General features: G+C 43.4%; 1 protein-coding gene across 11 annotated transcripts in view; it reads left to right on the top strand.

The window, feature by feature from the left end:
• Positions 1-21,994, top strand: part of arhgap23a (Rho GTPase activating protein 23a) — a 67,077-nt gene that overhangs the window by 11,660 nt on the left and 33,423 nt on the right. For 4 of the 11 annotated variants that reach the window (XM_084925319.1, XM_084925321.1, XM_084925320.1 and 1 more), the window contains exon 1: positions 20,368-21,073. The exons of 1 other annotated variant lie outside the window; for it this stretch is intronic. In XM_084925319.1, coding sequence (XP_084781445.1) covers positions 20,831-21,073 — 243 coding nt within the window. In that variant the 5' untranslated portion in view covers positions 20,368-20,830. Of the gene's footprint in view, positions 1-1,808; positions 2,109-20,367; positions 21,074-21,994 lie in introns of those variants that run through there. 6 more of the 11 variants (XM_084925316.1, XM_084925325.1, XM_084925324.1 and 3 more) reach the window with 4 other exon arrangements.

The following is a 21,994-nucleotide window of genomic DNA, read 5'->3' as shown; positions in this document are numbered from 1 at the left end:
GCTCGTGCTGAAGTTTTTATTTGCACTTTATATGATGCCATGGAGCATATGTAGTTACACTGTATCCTCCTGGCAGCAGACTACACTTCCTTTTGTACTTATGAGTAAACTTCCTCTGACTACATCTATTGATTCACATGAACTGCATCCAAAAATACAAATCTCAACACTTTTCCGAGAATACACAGACTGCTCTGGGTGGGGAAAGAATTAGAACAGCTATCAATGAATTATCCTTTCAGTCTTTCTTTAGCCTTTTTTTTCTGTCATATCCACATTCCCGAGATTCTTGCTGCTCCTGAAATTATACCTAATGTATTGTTTTCCCAACCCTGTGGTTACTTTTACAGTAAATACTCATTGGGAGGTTGCTTTTCTGTGTGATCTATGATGCAGCTAACTATTTGTTTAAGCAAAATGCCAGAAACTGACTCACTCATTTCTTTATCTAAATCTGAATAATTGCTGTTTAATTGAGCTCTGTTGAATAAAGTGAGTATTTTGTGGGTTTGAACACATCACCTTGGGTTACAGAGGTGATTTGGTTCCCTTATGACAACATTCACAGTACAATTTAATCAATAAGACGTAATGTAGAGTCAGACAAATACTTGTAGTGCCTACTGTAGTTTACTTTTTAGACATTTTAAGGGACACACTGTGTCAGACTGTGTTATTGTTGACATTTCATAGGTTCAGCAAAGAAATGGGACGTTTATATTGTATGTATTGTTTTTAATACTTGAAGGATTCATAGGTCAGCGATAAGTGGTTTAACAAACAACAACAAATCCCTCAGTTACAAGGAGTGGACTGAAAGTGACTGAAATGGCAGCTGGAAAGCCCAAAGGAAAACTTGAAAGCCTGGAGAACTGTTGTTCAAGGCCACTGTAAAAGTTACAAGAAAGTCTGGCTCCTCGAAAGCAAAATATAAAGTAATGTGTAATAACTATACATTTACAGTCACTTTCCAGATTATAGGAGTGCATTTAAATTTAAATCCATCTTTATACAGTGAATTTAATATTTAATAGGACATAAAACTTTTTAAAATAGCGCCACATCAAAATGATAGAGCATAAAAGTGTTGCATATAAGAATACAACACTGGTTAGATCTAGTTTGTCAGGTGTCAACCGGGGATAAAGACGCAGTTTCACTTTTAATTTCACCGATAATTATTGTGACACAGTGACTTTTACAGGCGCTCCTTTTTCATTTTCACAGTTCTCGAATTCAGTTTCTAAGGTACTCCGATCAGAGCTGTGTTGGGTGTGCTTTTGGCTTGGAGCCCTCCTCTCGTTCAGCGCACAGCCAGAGGGAGCCCGCATGCTTCGCGTCTGCAGGGCGGAGCGCACAGTTTTATCCAACGCACCCTCATTTAATTTGACTCTCTCCGTGTGAAGTTTAGTACGCTAAAACAGCTCACTTCCGGTGCAGATAGCAACCATAAAAGCTCGAAAACGGCTTTAAATCGACTAGATGCCTTCTCTCAAACTCATCCACGTTTGAGCATTTCTATTGATGACAAGTCCAAAATTGCCTTTTTCCCCCACTAGCGAAAAAAATAGACTGTTAAATCTTACGAGAAATGACTACAGCACTAATGTTTATCTACAGCTTCCAGAAATATTTTTCTTTTGGAAGTTGTTTCTTTGAATTTGGGAATTTGGACACATTCCTCTCTCCAGCTTTACTTTGAAGGCGGAGTCTCTTGACTTCCTGTGCACCCCCTCTTTGTATTTTGATGCCGCTACAGTCAGTTTCCAGGCAGGGCGAGTTCGCAGGGACTTAGATATGTACAACTGATGCGGTCTGCCGGAAGAAGAAGGAGAAGAAAAGGAGGAGGAGGCGGAGGGGCAGCGCACCGGACTGCCCCAAACAACGGGAAAAGACTTGGGAGTTGTTTTTTTCCTTCTAGGAGGAAGGAAGCTGGAAAAGTGTCGAATATATAAGTTTGTGTTTGGAGCATTGTTACCCTCAGAGCTCCCCGTCTGCCTGTGCGGCAACAAATCTGCCTCTCCTCGTTGCAGCCAAACAGTTTCTGCTGTCCAATGAATGGAGTTGCTTTTTGCCTTGTTGGAATACCTCCCTACTCTGAGAACCACGTAAGTACGCCGAGCTGACAGTGTGGTCCTGCTCCTTACTTATCGTTAGAGATATTGATACTTGGACATATTGCGCTTGATTAGTGTGGAGCGGTGCGCGCTCGGGCCGGTCAGAGAGCGTGATTTCCTAAGAGGATTAACTGTAGTTTACATAGCCACTGTGTACACACACACTCACAGTCATACTGTACAGAAACTAAGTGTTTGATCAGAGTTTTTCTGCAGCTTTTGCGTCGCTACTGTGGACGCAAGTGGTGCGCAAAGAAATGAATTTAATCAGCCGCTTTATAAAAGCCAACGTCCCATTTTACGCCCGGGTGGGTTCAGTCTTTTGTCCGCGTCTAGCTGCATCGGGACGCGGAGGAGCTGTCAGTCCAGACGGGACGTCCCAAATGGGGATGGTGCGTCACTCCTCCACTAGAATCGAGCTTCTCCTCAAATCAAACATATTAATCACGCGGATTTGGCTGCATGGGGAGTCTTAATTGATTTAGTTCCATCAGGGGATGCTACCTTTAATCAAAACTGGTGGTCTGCTGCTTTTAATCTGTTACAAATAAGCTGTAAAGTGTTGGGAGATGACTGCTGACACACGAAGTGGTGGTATAACAGTAAATGAGAAGATGGGAAAGGTGTGACTTGGTCTCAATAAGCATCACAAGATACCGCGACCACCATCACTCACACACAGCAGCTGTTTTAAGCCTGCAGAGATATACATGCAATGGTAAGTTGTTTTTTTTTCTCCTGAGCAATGCTCTGGATGTCTGTTGGTGTGGCTCTGGAGCTGTGCATTGAAGCACTCATAGTGAAGTCATGAGGTGAGATGAGAGGTCTGCTTGCATGTGTGTGTCTGCTCAGATTTAACCTCTGAGGGTCCTTATCTTCTTGTCTGATATGGCTCCACCGTGAAAATGCAGAACTAGCAGATATTTCCTGTTCTTTGGTAAATTGCATTCATCTTTGTGTTTGACAGGGTGACAAGGTTATGTTTGCCAGTATCTCTGCTGTGTGTTGCAATATTGCTCTGAAATCATCAACCTCCGCTGTCACTCTCTAAGCTTGCTAAGTACATGAGGCTCCGAGCCCTCTCAGCAGTACCTCATCCCTGCTGTTCTGCCCCGGTGCTGGAGTTGTACAGATTCTCTCAGCTGTACTGGACACTGAAAGACAAGAGTTCACGTTTAAAGAGCTACAGGATCCACATTAGGTGGCACAAGTCAGAAGACTGCAGTTCATGTTCTGTTTGGTTGGTTTGTGTTTTGCACTTTGTGTTGCTATTTATGTTAACTTCCACTCAGCAGTTAGGTTCAGACACCAAAAACTACTTGGTTAAGTTTAGAAAAAAAATGTTATTTGGGTTGAAAAGCAGACATTAACCTTGTATGTTGAAAAATGACAGTGTCTTTAAATATTACACCCCATGAGGGTTTTTTTTATGAATGAATTCAGAGCGAAAAACCTGTCTTACTATTTCCTAAACCCAGTGATCCCAGACCAAACTCCCATGGCACCAAGTGTGCATGCATTTTTAAAGCCGGCTCAATGCGGACTAGAGATTAATATAAGAAAAACAACTTGTGCATCCCTGATCTACACAGCTGCGTTCGGTTTACTGGCCGGGTGCTGTGTGTGTCTGCTCAGATTTAACCTCTGAGGGTCCTTATCTCCCTGAAATAGCAGATATTTGCTTTTGTTCTTTGGTAAATTGCATTCATCTTTGTGTGTGTTTGACAGGGTGACGAGGTTACGTTTGCCAGTATCTCTGCCGTGTGTTGCAATATTGCTCTGAAGGAATCAACCTCCGCTATCACTCGGCGGCGCGCTCAGTCTTGCTGTAATTAGGAATTTGTCTGTTTTTATAGCTCGGCTCTACATTTTTTCCCTCCTCTCTGTTCTTGCAGAGTTTATCACCTCCAGCAAAGAGCAACACTTCCTCTTGTGTGGTCGCACATTGATTGAGCCTCTGCTGTTTTATGTCAATGCAACAGAGCTGCGAAAGCCCCTTCAGACCCACTGAATTCACTTTTATCTGTTATGTAGTATCACAGTAAAACATGAAACACTTTGATGCCGTGCGCGTTCCCACATAAAACTGTAATTGAAATGAACAAGAACTCATAAAATTCAAAGGGTTTGATATCCCCCAGAAAGACTGCCTTAGCTGTCTCTTGTTGCAGAGGCTTCTGTGCCGAGTTCAGCTCGTCTCATTTCAGTCCCTGATCTGTTCTAAACCCTGTGCTTCAGCCAACACCCTGCTCTTCTTTTTAGCAGTGTTTTTTATTTATTTTTTATGCGATGGTGCAGGAAATGAGTCGCATGCCTCCATCAGCACAGATGGAAATGATCGGGATTGTTCTCCTCTCTTGCCCGAGTATTGGCAAGCGCACAATTGAACATTATTCCTTAGCGAGATGCAGGATGACACTAGAATCTAATAAAATGTCTAATTTGTCAAAATGAGGCGCAAAGTGAATCAGGCTTTGTGTGTTCCTCCAACATTCGAGCACAGAGAAGAGGAAGGGTGGAAAGTGTCTATGTGATGAGAGCAGTTATGATGATGTCCAGTGGGACCGGTTTAATGGAGTTAGCAGTTCTGCTCTAATGTAGCAGTGCAGCGTTTGCGGGTGAGATCGATACCGGCAGCGGAGAGCAGGGAGGGGGAAGAGGGCAGGATAAGCGGCACTCCTGATGTCTAATGCTGCATTGTGCCACGTGATGCTGGAATATATTGATGATGGGAAACATGAGAGCACTTTTATGAAAATCTTGCCTTGAGCTGGTCGATGTTAAAGCTCACGTTTGTCCCTGCGGCGCGCCTGTGTTTGTTCACTGATACACTGCAGACTAACGCAGCATCACCCTGTAGCTGTTATTATGTGCAAATCCTTCAGTTCTCTCTACTGATCTGGAGGCAGTTATTACACTGAGGTCCAGTCTCAGAAGATGCTCATTGCCTCAGAGAAAACCTCTTCTGGCAGAGGCAGTGGATCACAGGACAACCACCTCAGAGAGGCTGCAGACCACAGAACAGTCTGCAAGTCCAGGATCAGCTCCTGGTCAAGGGAACCCTAACTGAAAGCAGCTGTAAGAGGCTGCAGAGGAAAGCATTTCAGTGATCATTAGCAGATGGCCTCACCACGTAGTAGGCACATCGCACAGCAGATGCTGCAGTGCTGACTATTTTACAGATTTTCATAACAGTTAGGCTTTCTTGGACTTTTTTTTTATTTTACAAAATGTGCATTTTCCAAAAAATGTTTTGCTTTCATTCACTGCTCTGTACTGTTAAAGTAAACGTTGATTCACTTTACCGTCAAACAGGTGGTAAGTGTCACCACCACCATGAAGCAGAGTCACATCTGTAGGTGAATCTGCTAACAGGACCTTCAAGTTTTAATATCCACATTTGGATCCAAAGTATTCGTACTGAGGAAGTGATCGGATGACATTGTCGTATCGATATTTGTACTTTTAGTCATTTGGTTACATTGTTTCATTTTGAGGATGGTAAAACAAAATGTTTAGGATCAGCTGCAATGTACTAATACTACAACTCATAGGCTAATACGACATATAAGCTGTGAATATTTCTTTATAACAGTGGAGTCAAAAGATAAGCCAAGTCAGGAAACTATACAAAAAAAGCCCCAAAATGCATGAATCTCTCATTAAAGCTGTTCCACGATTGTTGTGCACCTTTTGTTTTTGTTATTCCAGCCACGAAAGTAATTCCTTTGCTTGTATTGTGCATTGCATTATGGGACAGGATTGTCCACAGAATCAAACAGAATCGAGCAGTACCCAAAATATCGGCGAAGCTACACAGAGCACACTGTAAAGTAAAGTTTGTGTTATTGCAGGATGTGTTGTTGAGATTTGGTGCTGTATAAAAAAAAAAATCACTTAAATTGAATAGACCATCCTACATCAGTCAGTTCGTACCTCACACCTCCTCCCCTCTGCCGTCACCCCTGCTGCATTCCTCTAACCCAGAGACAACAGCTGCACCGCTGCTCTCACACCTCACATCCACAGTTATTAACCCTGTGAGTGCGCGTGTGTGTTGACACATGTTAATAACACTCAGACACAGTCAAGCACACAGGTGTTCGCAAAATTAGCCACTCCTGCTTGTTTACATCCCACTTAAAGGGTCAGAGTTACACCTAAAACTCATAATCCGTGCGCAGGTGCATGAAACGTACACACAACAGACACGCACACGCATGCGCGCAGATGCTTTTTGGCATTGAGGCCAGTCTGAAAACTAGCTCTGTGAGAGTTTTAATTTGGCCTTCTCCCCCATGTGTGCATGAGGAAGTCCTTGATGTTGTACAAACATGGGACAGCCGGTATAAAGGTAGGCGAAGGACATCAGTCATCATTGACCTTGTTTGCTGTGGTACAAGGGGAGCAGCTGTTGTAGCTCTGCAAAGCAGGCGTGTTTCTGCTACTAATGGATCCTTATTGATCTTCCTGTAGGTAGTCAGCCAGTCTGCATTTCTCTCTGCCACAGTTAAGCATCAGTAATTGGTTTAGTTTTGTTTTTAAAAATTTTACATTTGTATCTGTTTATTATGCAGTGGGTGAAAGGCGAGGACTTTTATAGGGTGTGCATGATGCTCTGTGCACATGTGCAACATGTTCTCATCCCAGGGTGCAGATACTGCTGTTCTGTCCCGGTGCTATGGGAGTTGTAGAGATCCACAAGATCTCTTGCTGCAGAGCCTCAGCAGCACTGGACAGTGAGGGATAAGAGTTCATTTTTAAAGAACTACAGGATAGCACAAGTCATAAGTCTGCAGATCACTTCCTGTTTGTGTTTTGTGCTTTGTTATTGGGCTTTCACTCGCTATTTATGTTCACTTTCACTCAGCGAGTAGGTTTAGACGCCCAAAACTACTTGGTTAAGTTTAATGGAAGTGGAACTCAAGTTTGTATATAAACCATCATAATCAAATAACTTGATATTTGTGCTTCCTGGGAGGCATTGCTGTTTTCTGAAACTGGCCAAAGAATTAAGAGAATTTCTAATTATTTACACACTGGTGAGACACTCTGCTGGGTGAAAAGTGACGGATCTCATACCTACCTAGCTCTTCTCTTGCAGGGCACGCTCGGCCTGTGTTGTGCCTCAACTGGGATATTTTCCTGTGGCGTCTGACTGGCAGGCGGTGGGAGGTTTGGTGTAAAACAAAGCCCTCTCTCTCAGAAACAGATGAGAGCTAATTAGATTCAGCCTGTCGATGGTCTGGCATGCGTCAGTACCTCTTTGTATTTGTGCCTACAAAGACGCTGTGTTGGTGTGTCGAAGTGTTGTTTCTGTGAAGGAAAATATGAGGCTGCTGTACAGCACATTACATTGCATGAGGGGTTTATTGTTGACATATTGAAGAATGAAGAGCACGCCAGGTCTTGTTTGGAAATGCAGACTTGACTCTGTCTGTATCTGCTTGCAGGATCAGTCTGAAGGCAGCAGCTCAGGGTGAGGTTTGACTCAGGGTCAAGGTTCAGAGGTTAGGGGCCCCACTCGTCACACACTTGGCCCCCAGTAAAGAGGCTAAGGAGGCAGGCGGGGACGCCTGTCACTGTGTGCAGCAGGGGGGGCACAGGGGTTAACCAAGGGCTCCTGCGTGACTGATTTACATTCACATCATCTGATCCTGCGTGTTGTTTCGTCTCGGTGTCGACTGTGCACAGTTCTACTTTTCTTGCACATGTTCTGTTTTTGCAAAGAGAGAGCTGTCTTAAGAGCGAGTGTGTGTTTGCAGAACACTATATGGAGCGATGCATCTTGCTCTCATCAGCTGTGCACTTCTTTTTTTTTTTCTTTTTGTAAACAGCGGGGATTGCACTGGAATGTGAGAGAGACTAGGGTGGAGGAAGGGTAAAGAAAAAGGGAAGATAACAAAATCGGGAGAATCCTGATGAGTCATGTAGGGGGAAGCACTGAAAGGTAAAGAAATAGGAAAGAAAAAGAGGTTGTTCCTCCATAACTTTCATATAACCACCCAACTTCTCCCTCTCATCATATAATATGCACCATTTGTACTGATTGCATAAGTGGATGCATAACGAGCCCATTAAAATCCTTTTAGTTTCAACCAACCAGGCTGATTAGAAAACATCAGAAATTGTGTTTATTTTTGTTTCAGTGTGTCTTCATGATACGAATCTCCAATTGCACGTCATGGCTCAAGAGCGCTAACGTAACTTTGTTTTTCGGTGTGATGCGAAATGTTAAAGCATCCAAAGAAGAAAAAGAAGAAGAGTTGTGTTTGCTTATTAGTGAGATGATGTTTGCTCACTGTATTTAACTTCTCAGAAATGCTGCTCTGATGTTGTTTATACTGTAAATGGCAGCCGGCCAGGTACCGTCCATCAAAGCTGCAGTTGATGAACTGTGAGGTCACACACACGGTAGATCGCTGTTTTTTCATTGGAGGTTGAGCGCTGACTCACTAACCTCTATCTCTGTTTCCCAGACATCCCAGGCCGCAGTGCTGCAGTGTGCATGCACGCGCAACAACAACAGCAACGGTGTGTTTCGTGCTATTTGTAAGCGGTCTCAGACGGGAAGGCTGTTTTGACAGTCTGGCGAAATCATGGGACAGAGATTATCAGGAGGCTAATGAGCTAAGGATGCTGGGAAAAGATAAAGCGCTGTGGTTTTCCTGATGCCTGGTGGTTGAGCACAACATCGTCTCTGTTTACATATTCGCTTAGATTCTCTCAATGGATAATCCTAGTCATACGATTTATTTGGTTTGCTGGTTTTGTGTGTAACATTACTCTGAGATGTTGTCTCACTTTGTTATTGTGCAGCTTTAAATCAGTAGCTTGATGCTGCTTGTATTCGGGTTTCAACACTTAACAAGAAACTACAGTCAGAAGAGAAAAAAACATCCTTGCTAAAAAAATATCCAAGTTTTAGCTTCAAATTTTGACATCCATCCATCCACCCATCCTTTTTTCCACTTATCCACTTCAGGGTGATGGTTTTGGGTTGTGGGGAGCCTGGAGCCTATCCCAGCTGCTATAGGTAAGAGGTGGGGTACATCCTAGACAGGCTGCCAATCTGTCACAGAAAGCTGGGACAACTAAGACTAATTGAAAAGCAGCAAATTTCAACCTACACCTCCCAAAATATTCATATTCTCTTAAATATCATTAGATATGCTAAAAGTATTGTAAAGAAAGAATCAGCTGATTCTGATGGGTGACCAGCTGTTACAGACCCTTATTTACAAGGAGGTCACTACAGTTTGTACCTTCTTGTTTGATTTGGGAAAGTTTTTATCCCAGATGCCCGTCCTAATGTAACATTGAGGGGTTTGTGTATCCTTGTCTGGTGGAAGTGTAAACTACTACACTATGGAGTTTGCAAACTTAAAAAATTTGGGTCCCTTATTTTTCTTTCTTTTAAATTTAGAGCAAAGAAACCCATATTTAATCAGATATGTGGATTTAATTTGAAAGTGAAATAAAACAAAGGAATGTGGCTCAAGAATGTGAGACACAAAAGCTTAAAAAATGGCTGATTGCTCAAAATCAAAGGCGCCAAACTAAAGGTGAAATCTAAAAATGATTACCAGATATCAGCTAAAATTTTGAGAAAGCTACTTTTGGATGAAAGAAGAAATACATGAGCATAAGAAGAGTAGAGCACAACATATGGTCACCTCTGCGACTCCCTGATAACTGCCGCCGCTGGGGAAAAATTTGTATTAACAACTGGTGAAAGAATGTTTGCAGATAAATTGGCATTTTCCATGCAAACTACAGGTAACTTTGGCAGTCTTTTTGCAACCAAAGCAATGGCAAGGAGGTTTTCCAGACTGTATATCTCTTTGTGACCTATTTCACATAGCATCAGCCAACAACCACTCACCAGCTGAGCAGGAAATAGACATTTTTCCCTAGCAACCTGGGGTTAAAAGGGGGTCGCTGATCAGTCTCTAGGCTGATGTGACTGAAGCCTTACTTGCTCAGGCAAATACACAGCAGTTGTGTTCTGTTGGCTGAAGGTTTGCATGAATTCAGATGTACTCAAACTCAACTCTAACTCTGCACACATTGAGCTTCATTATTCTCACTCATATCTCTTCCGGCTTCCTTCTCTTCTCTACTCTTTGTTGGTCTTTTTCCCTCTCTGTGTGTGACTGTGTGTGTCACAGTTCTTATTAATAGAGTAGTACTTTTTTCTTCTTCTCTGGCTTCTTCCGAATTTGAAGCTTTCTTGTTTTTTCATTTCCTTGTGAATCGCTCATTGCTTTGATCCCCTCTCTGCTTCCTTCTTTGGGCATCTCCTTTCAGGATACTCTGCTGCCGCCGCTGCTTTCAATTCTGTCTGTATGTGCCGTCTGTGAGCAGAATGTCATCCTTAAAGCAGCGGGTATTCACATGTAGGTTTTTGCCATGAAGGGTTTGTTTTTGTACAGTTCTTGTATATCCAACCCCCCCACCCACCCACCGCCCTGAGTTTACAGAGTGAAAACTAACAGTCCATTGTGTTTCTGTTAACTTTCCTCTTTACTATAAGCAATGGCAACGTGTCTTTAATTCGAATAACAGAGTGAAAACATATGCGAGTGTATGATTCCTATGTTAACAGTTGGAGGCCTCTGCAGGCGTCCCATTAGCTAAGCAAAATAAGAATACAAGCGCGAGCCTAATTTCCTTCAGGTGGCAAATTTGACCTTCTTTTCTGAGGTGATAGAAGTCATGAGGCTACAAAAGGACAGTTTATTTCTGCAGGGTGAACAGTCTCTGGGTTGCATTAAAAGGCCGCTAATACAGAGTGACAGAGGTTAAAGATGCAGACATAGCATCATCAGCTTGGCGTATGGATCTCATCGTTGCTCGGAGCGCTCAAAAGGGCAGTGCCTTTGGGATCTGCTCGAATATTAGGACTAAACGGGGTTTTACATCACAGTCAACAGGAAGGAGCAGATGAAGTGATAGCGTGGGACGATCGCCCTGTATTCGAAACATGCCAGTCAGTATCTGCAGAGCATCTCTGCTCTGCTGGGGAATGCTGAAGAGAAGAGATGGTTTGCAAAAGCCCCTTTGGATTTAATCTGAGGATCGCCAGGTTTATCTCAAAGTGAGAACAGAAGCTGAAGTTAGTGCCAGAAAAATCACACCTAGCAAGTTTCGCTTGACCTCTGCATCACATGCGTTTGGCTGTGCTTCAGATTTGACTAGATTGAAAAAGGGAAGAATTGATGTGTCTGCCTCCAAACTCCTTTAAACTGCAGTAATTGATTACGTGCAGTTGCTATCTTTTGCCCGGTGGCATCATGCGTACACTGTTAAAGAGAGACTTTGTGAGCCCGTGGAGAGTCATGTGAATCAGAACACTGATCTCAATTTGAGATGGTCTATGTGAAATATTGGAAAATCTTACTGAACTTTTAGACAGTGGAAATTTGTCCAGCTGGGTTAAGAGCTGCATCAGTGTACTCGTGCATCTGCAAAAGCAGTCTTTAAAACTATTTTCACATCCCCAAATACCCAGACGTAACCCACAGATTCCCAGGTGATCAGATTCCATCTGTGAGACCCAAACATAAGAAAAGTTTTCATTAACTTAAACTATTCTTCACTACTCTGAGAGCTCCCTAAATGGCTACTCTACACCCCAGACTCAGCTTTGAGAATTGCTGGATTGTACAGTCCTGTGTGAACTTAGTGATGGAGACTTCCTCGGCGTGGTGTGAGCGGTGGTGCATGGCAGGAATGTGAAAACCAGATGACCTCAAATGGAAACTCCAGGGCTGATGGAGGCAGTCAAGCAGGCCATCTCGCTAGCTCTAATAAACACTCTGACTCCTTTCTGCAGTCGTCTTTCTCTTTCTTTTTTAACTGCCTCGCTCAGTTTCCCAACCTGGCTTAGCATCGCCTCCACCACGCCCCACATGTTGGACTGCCGCCTGGTTTTTGTCCCCCCTAGGGCTGAAGCTTAAGTTCAGCTTCAGCCAAGGAGAACAGCAACGTCATCTCCAAGTCCCAAAGTTATAATTTTCATCTGTTAATTATACAGAAGCAGAGATGAGCTAAATATATACATGTGGGTCTGAAGAGGGAAGCAACCGAGAAGAGGGGGCTCAAAGTACGGCCGCGCTTCTTCCAAACGCAGGCGAGGGGGGTGGAGAGAGTCAAAAGGCCTGCTGGAGCCCTGTGGTTTTCTGTTGCTGAGGCCTGCTTCTGAAAACAACCAGGAAAGAAAGAGAAGAAAAGGGAAAAAGGGGAAAAAGAAGGGAGGGGTAGCGAGGGAGGGCATCTTATTGCAGTGGAGCTCAGACGTGACGCTCTGATTGCTCCCAGCGGTTGTGGTCAGTACAGTGGAGCGGTGAGGGGTGGGGAATACAGTGCAAGGAGCAAAGTTAGCTCTCTGCCAGATGTCGTCATAGATCCCGTCAGTATCAGAAGACTCGTTATAAGGTACAGCTGGGAATTTACCTGATAAAACCCAGCCGTCGCCTCATAGTGGCTTTCAGAAGCAGCAGGATGTGGCTGTTGTTTCGGTCCTCTTTGTTTCATGTTCTTTGGCTAAGCGTGAGGGGACGCCACATGACTAAAAACACTGTGGAAAGAGAGCACATCTTTAGCAGGAACCAGTGTGTTTTGATTTAAGAATTCTTGGTGACTGCTCGGCCGTCACACATCTTTCATGCATCAAAAGGTGGAACGTTTTCAGACTTCCAGATTTCAGACATGTCTGAAAAGAGAGGAAGGATCTAGCATTCACACCTGGCTCTTTGAAATGAGCCAAGTGGTTTTACAGTCTGAGAGTCTTAAAGTTCAGACCTATAGTAACTATTAAGGTGAAACATAGGCAACTTGATAGTATTCATGGCAACTTTGAGCTGTAATTATCATCTATTTAACGTGCCATTCCCTCTCACCCTTCACTAAAAAATAAGCGGACACAAAAAGTTAAACTGTTAATGCATGCATGAAATATCCAGTAAGAGACGAAGCTTCTTCTTCATTTTAGTTCCGTTTTATTATCGAAGTGACCTGAACATAAAACATGCAGTCGACTAGAGGAGCCACTTCTCGTTAATTAGGTTAAAGTGAAGCACCGTCTCTCCACTTAGTGTATGTCATAGTGTGTGTGTGTGTTTTGCCTGTATGCTTCATCGCTCTTTATCACATGCACAAATAGAAACCATCTTTTCCTTCATACATCCAGTTTTGATCCCATGCAATATGGCCTGCAGGTCTCTCCTTGCTATGAAAAATTTATAGCCACGAGAGACCCACCCATTAAATTAGAGAAGTATAAATGCGACACTATCAGATGTTGAAACTTTTTGAATTTGCTTCCAGAAAGCCCGTCCAAAAAAGTTCAGACGGGGAGAGCAAAAGCCTGCAAAGATTATGTCATGTTAAAACAAAACACCAGCCAACAACACGAAGAAGATCATCCCAGTGGAGCTGAGGACGTTACATGTAATTGGAGGAGAAGTTCATCACTGTGGAAGACTTAAGAGGCATTCACACAAATATATATGGGGATTAAATAAAGATTCAGATAATCTGAGTCTTGTAAACTGCCTGTGGATGGTTTTGATATTCAGGCTGTTTACAGGAAAATCATTTTATAGATCCAAGAGCATTTTTGAAAACCATGTCAGTGAATAGTTGGTTCTTTTATCGTAAGCGATGCAATTCAAACAAACTCAGAAACAGTGACACTTACTTTGTGCCTGAGATTATTTTTAGGGTTTTTCATGGCTTACTTGAAGGCTGTGAAGGCAGCTTTAATGCTGAATGATACATACAGGCTGCAATTCCACCAGCATGCTTTTCAAGACAATACCAAGATATTGTCCATGTGCTCAGTTTGCCTGCCTGCAACCCAAACCTGTTACTCATTAGCAGAATTTGACGACTTATTTAAAAAATCTATACCAGAGGAGTCCCCAAACTCTTGAGTATTTATTTGCTTTAAAGATTACACCTCTCTTCCCAAGCAATCCCAGAATTCTGTTAAAAGAAGAGGTGATGTGCACGTTTTTGGAAAGCGAGTTGTAAAACAGGGCAAAAATCCATAGGATAGATCGTTCTCAACACTCACTTACACATCTCTTAGTGTGTTTAATCATTTGTCAGCAGACTGTCTGTTAATGGATTCATTTCTTAGCCTTTAATTAGCTTGATTGAGCAAAGAAGTGACATTTTTGTGGTTTAGCCTCCAGCCGTGCAGTCTGGACTGTCGTCGTTTATGTGCTGCATTATTTAAATGAAACAATAGAGGAGGTATTTAGAGTGCGTCTCTGCGTAAATACGCGCCTGCGCCGCCGCTGTCTGAGCCCAGATGTTTAAATCGTCCTCTCCTGTCTCCTCTCCATCTGCTCTCTTCAACTTCCTGACTCTTGCTTCTGCTTTAGATCACTCTCTGTCCTCATTTTTTATTCCCTCCAAGTTTCCCCCCCTTTACCCCGGTGTTCGCTCGCCAACATCTGTCAACGCCCCCACCCTTTCGTGTTCTCCTTCCTGCTCTGTATCGGGCATTTTTGTCCACGTAGATGCTTTGCAGGCCGGCGGGCTGACTCATGTATCCCAGCGTTCCCTTGTGGCAGAAGTAGCACAATAGGCACATTTTTTTGTGTTATAATTTCCAAAAAATGGGTTATATGAATGAATCATTTTGCCTATAAATTGAATTAATTAATCAATTCTTGTGAAAAGGAGCAGATTGTCACATTTGGGAAGCTGGAGTCAATGCTTTAGCTCACCTAGTTAAATGATTTAAGAAGTAATTATCAGTGCTAAATGATTACCTGTGATTTAGGTCCCTAATTGAGATTGTGTTGTTACTATCAACTTATCTGATGTGTTAAGCCAGCCGAATGATTGTTGATTAACACTGCAGTAAAAGAGTGACATGCTATAACACTGAAAGCCAAAGATTCACTAGTTTGGCAGGTTTTGTAAGACTTCCGTTATGATACACCACAGCTTCAGATTTCACGCTGTTGGGTATCAATGTTTTTTTTACTATTTTCGGGACTAAACAGACATTAATCTTAACCTGGTTAATTATAGAAATGATCTTTTTGTGGCCTGTTTTTAAAGCAGTGTAATGTCGGTTCAGATTAAAAGCCTGACTCATATCAGTAATTACAGACTTCTTGTACATTATTAGCTTCATGGAGCTAATAATATCTTAAGTGTGTGAGTGAGTGGGCGGGAAAAGGTGACTAAAGAGTTGATATTTCAGTTCTCAGCCAGCTCACTTGGGCTGATGTCATGTGGAGTGCATGCATAATGCAGTGGGTTTAACACAGAAGACGCTTCTTCTGGTTTGCAGATTTGAGTCATGCATTGTTGTTGTTGTTGTTGTTGTTGTTGTTGTTGTTGTAAAAGTCCTCTGGCCAGTCAGGGAGGGTTAGACCACCCCGGTACCACCTCAGCTGTGTGTTGATTAGATATCTGACCCTTGCACGTTTCGTCTCGCTCTGCACCTGCTATCGTCTCCGAGCTTTGCACAACAGAGACCACAACAGGTGTGACCTCCCTAATATCCAGCCGCAGTCTCCCACCCCGAGCTTATCCATTTGTAACTCATTTACAACCACAAATCGCAGATAGCGGCTTACAGGTCGGCTTCTTGCTCTTCCTCGCCCTGGGCACACACTCATGCCACCTATTGTTGTAAAACTTTACATTTGCATGTAGCTCATCACCCTTTGCTCTCTCCCCTGCGGCCCAGTGCCCTCTGGGCTTTTCCCCCACCCATCTGCTTTTAGACTCTGGGTTGCAGCTGCCCTCTAGTGTCTGCTGTCTGCTCACTACATCATGAATGCTGTTACATAGGCCTATAGGTTCCATGGCATGGGGATTTACTGGAGATTAAAGTTAAAATTAACCATCTTAAAACAGCTACATCCCCTTTTTTCACACAAGCACTTGCTTTTGTACAATCCACTTCAGCAGATTACGCTTAATGTCTGTCTAAACGGAGAAATCGACTCCATGCTGATGCCAATTATTGAACCGCTACATGTGAAATGTGCTCTAATAAAACTTTTATTCACTCATTCTTTTATTAAAATAGCCTCATGTTTCGTAACTGTAGATTATATTTAGTTAAACCTAAGAAATACTGAGGCACAAAAAAGTTTTTCACAGCCGCTTTGTGAACACTCTTTTAAATGTTTTCTTAAAGCACGAAGGCAAAACCAAAAGTCCCCAATTCTTAGTGGGAAAATGGAAAAGACAAACAGCTTTATTTAAGGAAAAAGTGTGGCTTTGATTTTCTTGTTACTCATCTTGGGGGACCCCCTCAGAGGTTGGTAACCGTGGCGGTGCATCGGGCATATATTTGTGGTAAAATCTGAATCATTCCTTAGTTTCCAATGTGATGACACAGATAACTCATGTGGGCGCTCCTTTATCGCCTTTCCTGGCACATGTTGAGTGTGTCACCGGAGTTTGTCTCACCAGAGGCGACGGGATTTTCCTCAAGGGTTTCCAGACGTCAGATTATAATGATATTAAAGTTCTTTATCTATGTATTGTCTTTGTTGTGTCAGTCATTGTAAGCATCAAACCCCGTCTGTCCTTTTCTGACCCTTTTTGTGCCTTTTCTCAATTCTTGCAGCCTGTGTTTAGAGAAGACACCCTACGGTTGTGTCTGCAGCGCGGTTTGTTAGCGACAGGCCAACCGAGCGCTCAGTCAGCACTCTGAATGGCTTCACTCTGCTCTTTCCTGCCTTTTTTCTCCTCATCACAGCGCTGTTTTGTAGATGCAGCAGAGAAGAGACAGACTTTTGTTTTGCCTTGCGAGGAAGCTGCAGTGGGGAAAACAAAAAGGGTAGGGAGGCCACTGTGTGTTAATCAGTTGGCTCACTGTCATGATCCGACTATGAGAGGGATTAAAACATATCGCCAGACTAATCTGTCCCTTATACCAGCGGGCAGTTTTCACTTTCCACAGATGTGTTTGTTGTCGGAGAGCAGTGAGGGGCAGAGACGTCGCTCCTCTGAGAGCTGCGGTGCATGTCGGGCTTTGATTTCCTGACATTTCCAGGAGTTTCGCGCTCCCAGGTTAAGATCTAAAAGAAACGGGGGGAAGACAAAACCTCGAGTGCGATCATCTTCAGGGTGCAGTGTGTTTACTGAGCAGTCAAATTGTTACAAGCTAGATAAAAAAAAAAGGTATGCTGTTGTGATTTAAATTAAGCCCATATGCAGGTGATGTCTGCCTGCTCGGGCATGTTTCAGCTAACCAGTAGACCATGTGCTTTTGTTCGAGCTCCTCACGTGTGGCTCACATCAGATAAACTGTAACTCAATGCCTTTATTTTCATTTTTTTTTTGCCAGCCATCTCTCTTTTTTTCTCACTTATCCTCCTGTTTTTGTAAGTGCTGTCATGGTTCATGAAAGGGTGACAGAGAGAAAGAGAGGGTTTGAGACAGCCAGAAGCCGTATGTTTCCAAATTAGGCACTCCTCCCGCCTCACTAAAACTAACTGTTATTGTGAAAAGTGCCATATGAAATCCCACCTCAGTGCTGCCGCTTTGAAATGGATGCAGATTTTAAATCCCCGTCTGGCTTTTTCTTTCTCTCGCATCTCCCCCTCCTGGTGATGAATCGGACCTCCCCCTGGTGATCCAGCAGGGCGGTTCCGGCTGGTGGTGCATTGAACCCGAAGCTCTGGTCTGAACCACAGAGAGAAGACAAACCCCCCTGCAGCCACAGCCTTCTGACTTTAAGTGGAACCATAATTACATAGCCTAGTGTATTTATACTCAGCAGTGACTCAGTGGGACATGTGGCATGTGCTTGTGTGTATGCATGTGCACAAGAAAACCAGCCTTTTGTATTCACATGTAACTGGTTTCTGTGTGTGTGTGTGCCTGTGTGTGTAAGTGAAAGTCTACTGACTCAATAAACTAACTGGGGATAAAGGGAGGTGTGGATCCACCTCAATGTAGTTTGTTATTTTTGCAGGAAAGATCATTAAAAGAGCCACTATGTGACTCTTGGAAGTAGAAAAATAGAAAATGTGTGACGCCCATAAAAATGATGTTCGTTGTTATGATGACGTACGAATTAGAAGCAACTATTAAGGATGCATATCAGTCATGCAGTGCAAGCGCCTTGCTGCTTTAATAGGCCTGTTGCTAACATGCAAAAACTTGAACAAGATCAGATGTTTGCATGCTGTGTATGAATACATGGAGCTTATTAATAAAAAAAGCTTTTTAAAGCCTTTCCAATGTTTGCTGTAATGCAAAATTGAGAACATGAAGAGCATGGCCTGCGAGTGATATGTGGGCGACTGCAGGCCAATTATAACATTCTGGACTCTTGATCAAAGATCTCCCATAATGTAAATCAGAGTTTTATTGTAAATGAATTACTCTTTACATCATTCAATGACCGATCCCACAGACTGCACATAAAACATGGTTGTATTGAACGCAGGACCACTGCAGGGATCTCAAAGTGATCACATCTGGATGAGAGCGTAGCTAGCTTGATTAGCAAAGCGATTAGCATCACACAGATACTTGTGAAGGAATGATGCACAGAAACTAAACTGCTTGAATTTCATTCACCAAAACTGGCGTGTAGACTTTGACTGACTGTTGTCCTGTCACTCAATGTTGCATAATTTTACACCATAATAAAATTTAAATTGGTAAGTAGAGATGTAGAGAAGGAGGACGTTAACTTCACAGTTAAGGAAGTATCTTTAGCCTTTCCAGATTTGCTTCATTTTTCAGCCTTGCATTTGCAGCCTTACATTGCGCAATATCTTAACTTCCTGGAGTAAATGTAACATATCTTCCTAACGCACATGTATACATCCTTGTGTGTTTGCACAAGATTAACAAGAAAAAGAAAAAGTGACCCACACAGAAGAGAAACACAGGATATCATATTAAAGTGCTAGATGACACCGAAACGCTTTGAGTTCATATTTTATATTAACTGTGTTTTATATTTTTTGGTACTTTTATTGGACAGGCCACTATTATTCACTCTTCTTGGGGTATGTTTCTGCCTGTGAAAGTAACAGACTCGTTAATTTATCACCTCCTCAGTGAGTATAAACTATCAAAGCCTGCAGTGTGTGTTCTTGTTGGCATAGTGCGACATATCCAGAGGGTACGGTGTTTTTTGCGGGTGACGGCCTTCTCCAGTCAAGTTGGAACTTGCCCCGCTGTTCGGCAGGTGAAACCTGTCTAACCTCATCGGTAACGGATGCTCGGCAGGTTAACAGTGACGACAACCAGAGGGGAACGTTGGCTGTCTGTAACAACAACATGGTTACCTGTCTGCCGCTCTCGCACGTACCCTGGACGCCTGGCTGTTTGGTGAGAACTCACCCCTGACTGATTTAGTGGTTTTTAGGTGTCACTGTGTTGTATATGGGTGGATCCTCTGGGAAGGAGTGTGTCTGCACGTGAGAGTGGGAGTATAGGCTTGACAAAGAGGTCATGTTGACATCCAGTAGCGACCGTGTTATTTTCAGAGCTTTTACAACCACAGCAGCGCCCGTTGCTCTCCTTCTCTGTCTTTGGCAGCTTTTTTCCATGTTCTCTCATTATCATTCTCCCTCCTCTGTGTTTTCCCCTCCTAACTATAAGAAAAAGGGAGTAGAAGACTAAGCATAGCAGCCGCAAATGTTTTTTTTCCTCTCTCTTTGTGCTGCAAATTGGCCTCTTTCTCTTTTCTCTCTTTTTTTTTCGTCTCCCCTTTGAGTGGAGGCGGTGGAGGCAGGGCTGGCTTTTGTGGAGTTTAGCAGCGGGACCAAAGCTCTGTCACTGTGTTTGTGTCGCTCACACACACACATGTGCAGCACACGTGCAGCACAGGAAGGATCCAACGTGGATTTAACCTACCAGCAGCAACCCTACAGGAGATATCTTCACCTGGACTGTTAACAGCTGACCCGCTCTCGGTTTTTCCCAACGTATGGCTTCAAGAGTTCTGCTTTACAGTGCACAGGTGTTTGTTTACTGATGACAGTCAGACCGGTTCATGTGGAAGGAGTCAGTAACTGTCTGGATACAGTCCGAGTAACAAAAACAAGGACTAAAGAGAAAGCAAAAGAGGAGAAGCAACAGAAAAGCAACAGATCAAGTAGCTGATGGTCGCTGTGATAAAGTAAACATTCGGGATTAAGATGAGAGAGAGATGAAGTTTGTCTGGCACTAGAGGTAGAGAGGGAGGGTGAAAGGAGAGAGTGGGGGCAGTGGGAGGGAGGAGAGACAGAAGATCCAGCCCTCTGGGACAGCAGTTGTGTGTTTTGGGGGGTGGACAGAGTGGCTTTGAATGCAGAACATCACTGGACACCGACAGGAGGGCTGCTGTCAGTTGGTCTCTGTGTGTGTGTCTGTAGTGAAACCAGACCTACCTCTGATCCCTGCACCACACACACACTCCTCTATCTGCTGCCTTTTTCTTCCTCTGGTTCGAACCCCCCAATAGTGCGGATGAGGGTCTTGGAGAGCTGACCGATGGAGGTCAGGAGCGTCAGGCTGTGATGTGTAACTTGTTGGATTAAACTTTCCCGAGGCGCAGCAGCAGCAGCAGCAGCAGCAGCAATGGACTGGAGCCAGGAGGCGTGAAGTTAAATGACTGGAGAATCGGAAGACACTAAAAGCAGCCACCCTGTCTTGGCTCGATTGTAGGTCTGTGTCTGGACATCGTCCAGGACTTTGTGTTGGTGCTTGAGTGTGTGCAGCCCATGTTGGTGGCGAGCGATGCGGATCTGACCAAACTCAGCGCTCCGATGCCCGCTGCTATGCTCCCGTGTCCTGCGCCAGCCGGGTCTGACTGGAGCTTCCAGAACCCGGTGGGGGTGGACTGCAGCTCCCCTGAACCTCGTTGCATTTGGCTGGCGGTTCTACGCGGAGCCACGACCTCGGAGCCACCCACTTCGCCACCTGCCATGCCTATTGGGCACAGCCAGAGCTGTCATCAGCCCAGGGTAAGAAGGGGTCACCGGTCTTCACCCATCTAACGTTAAGATGTGGTGACTGTGGCTAAAAGCATCAGTCAGTGGCTGCTGTTAAATGACAAGTTGAGTCCAAATTAAATGCTTTAGCTAGATAACTTGATGAGGATTTCCATCAATGTATTGATCCCCATCACAGCTTCTAATAGCAAGATGTGAAATTCGTAGGAATTTCCTGTTTTATCTGTTTTTAAAAATAAGATTTATCAGTTAAAACTGTACATTGCTTGTTTGAATAGTTTCTCATTAATTTTTCTGTTGTCAAATGAATTGACCAGATTGCTTATTTAACACACTTCCTGCTAAATCCTCGGCCACTTTACACTCCAAGACATCGGAGATGTTTTTTGTCGTGCTCGTGGTGACTTTTGTGGTTCTCCAGAATTAACACAGCAAACAATGATATCAGCAATACTCTCCAGAAACCGCTGTGTGCAATTAGTCATGCATGTCAGCAATGCTTCTCTGTAACTGTACTCATTGTTTGGAGCCGGTTAACCCCTCAGCTGTTGGTAGATTCTTTAAAGTTTCTGGAGAAATGCCTGTGTTGCCTTCAGGCTCTTTTTTTTTTTTTTTGGCAGGCACACTTTGTTTAGACTTCTTTGAGTGGATCAATATAATTAAGAAAGTGTAGTTTTTATCTACAGTCAAGGTGGCTTTTAGCTGCAGTTGGCCTGCAAAGACTTATACAGGACCACATACACACCGGACTGTTGAATTTGTTGTGGACTTGTTAATTTTGAACAAAAATATACTTAGAATTATGAATTTAAGATCAGATAAGCTACATTTAGCAAATAAAAATATTTCCCAGCTTACTCACGTTTTCCATCCATTGGATTAGGAATGGCTTGCATATTGACCCTTTTCTTCCTCTGGGGAGCTTCTAATTAC

This window comes from Perissodus microlepis, chromosome 4 (genome assembly GCF_051167445.1).
Source record: "Perissodus microlepis isolate ML-2025 ecotype Zambia chromosome 4, ASM5116744v1, whole genome shotgun sequence".
Taxonomy (NCBI): domain Eukaryota; kingdom Metazoa; phylum Chordata; class Actinopteri; order Cichliformes; family Cichlidae; genus Perissodus; species Perissodus microlepis.
This window is presented reverse-complemented; position numbering and strand designations above follow the sequence as displayed.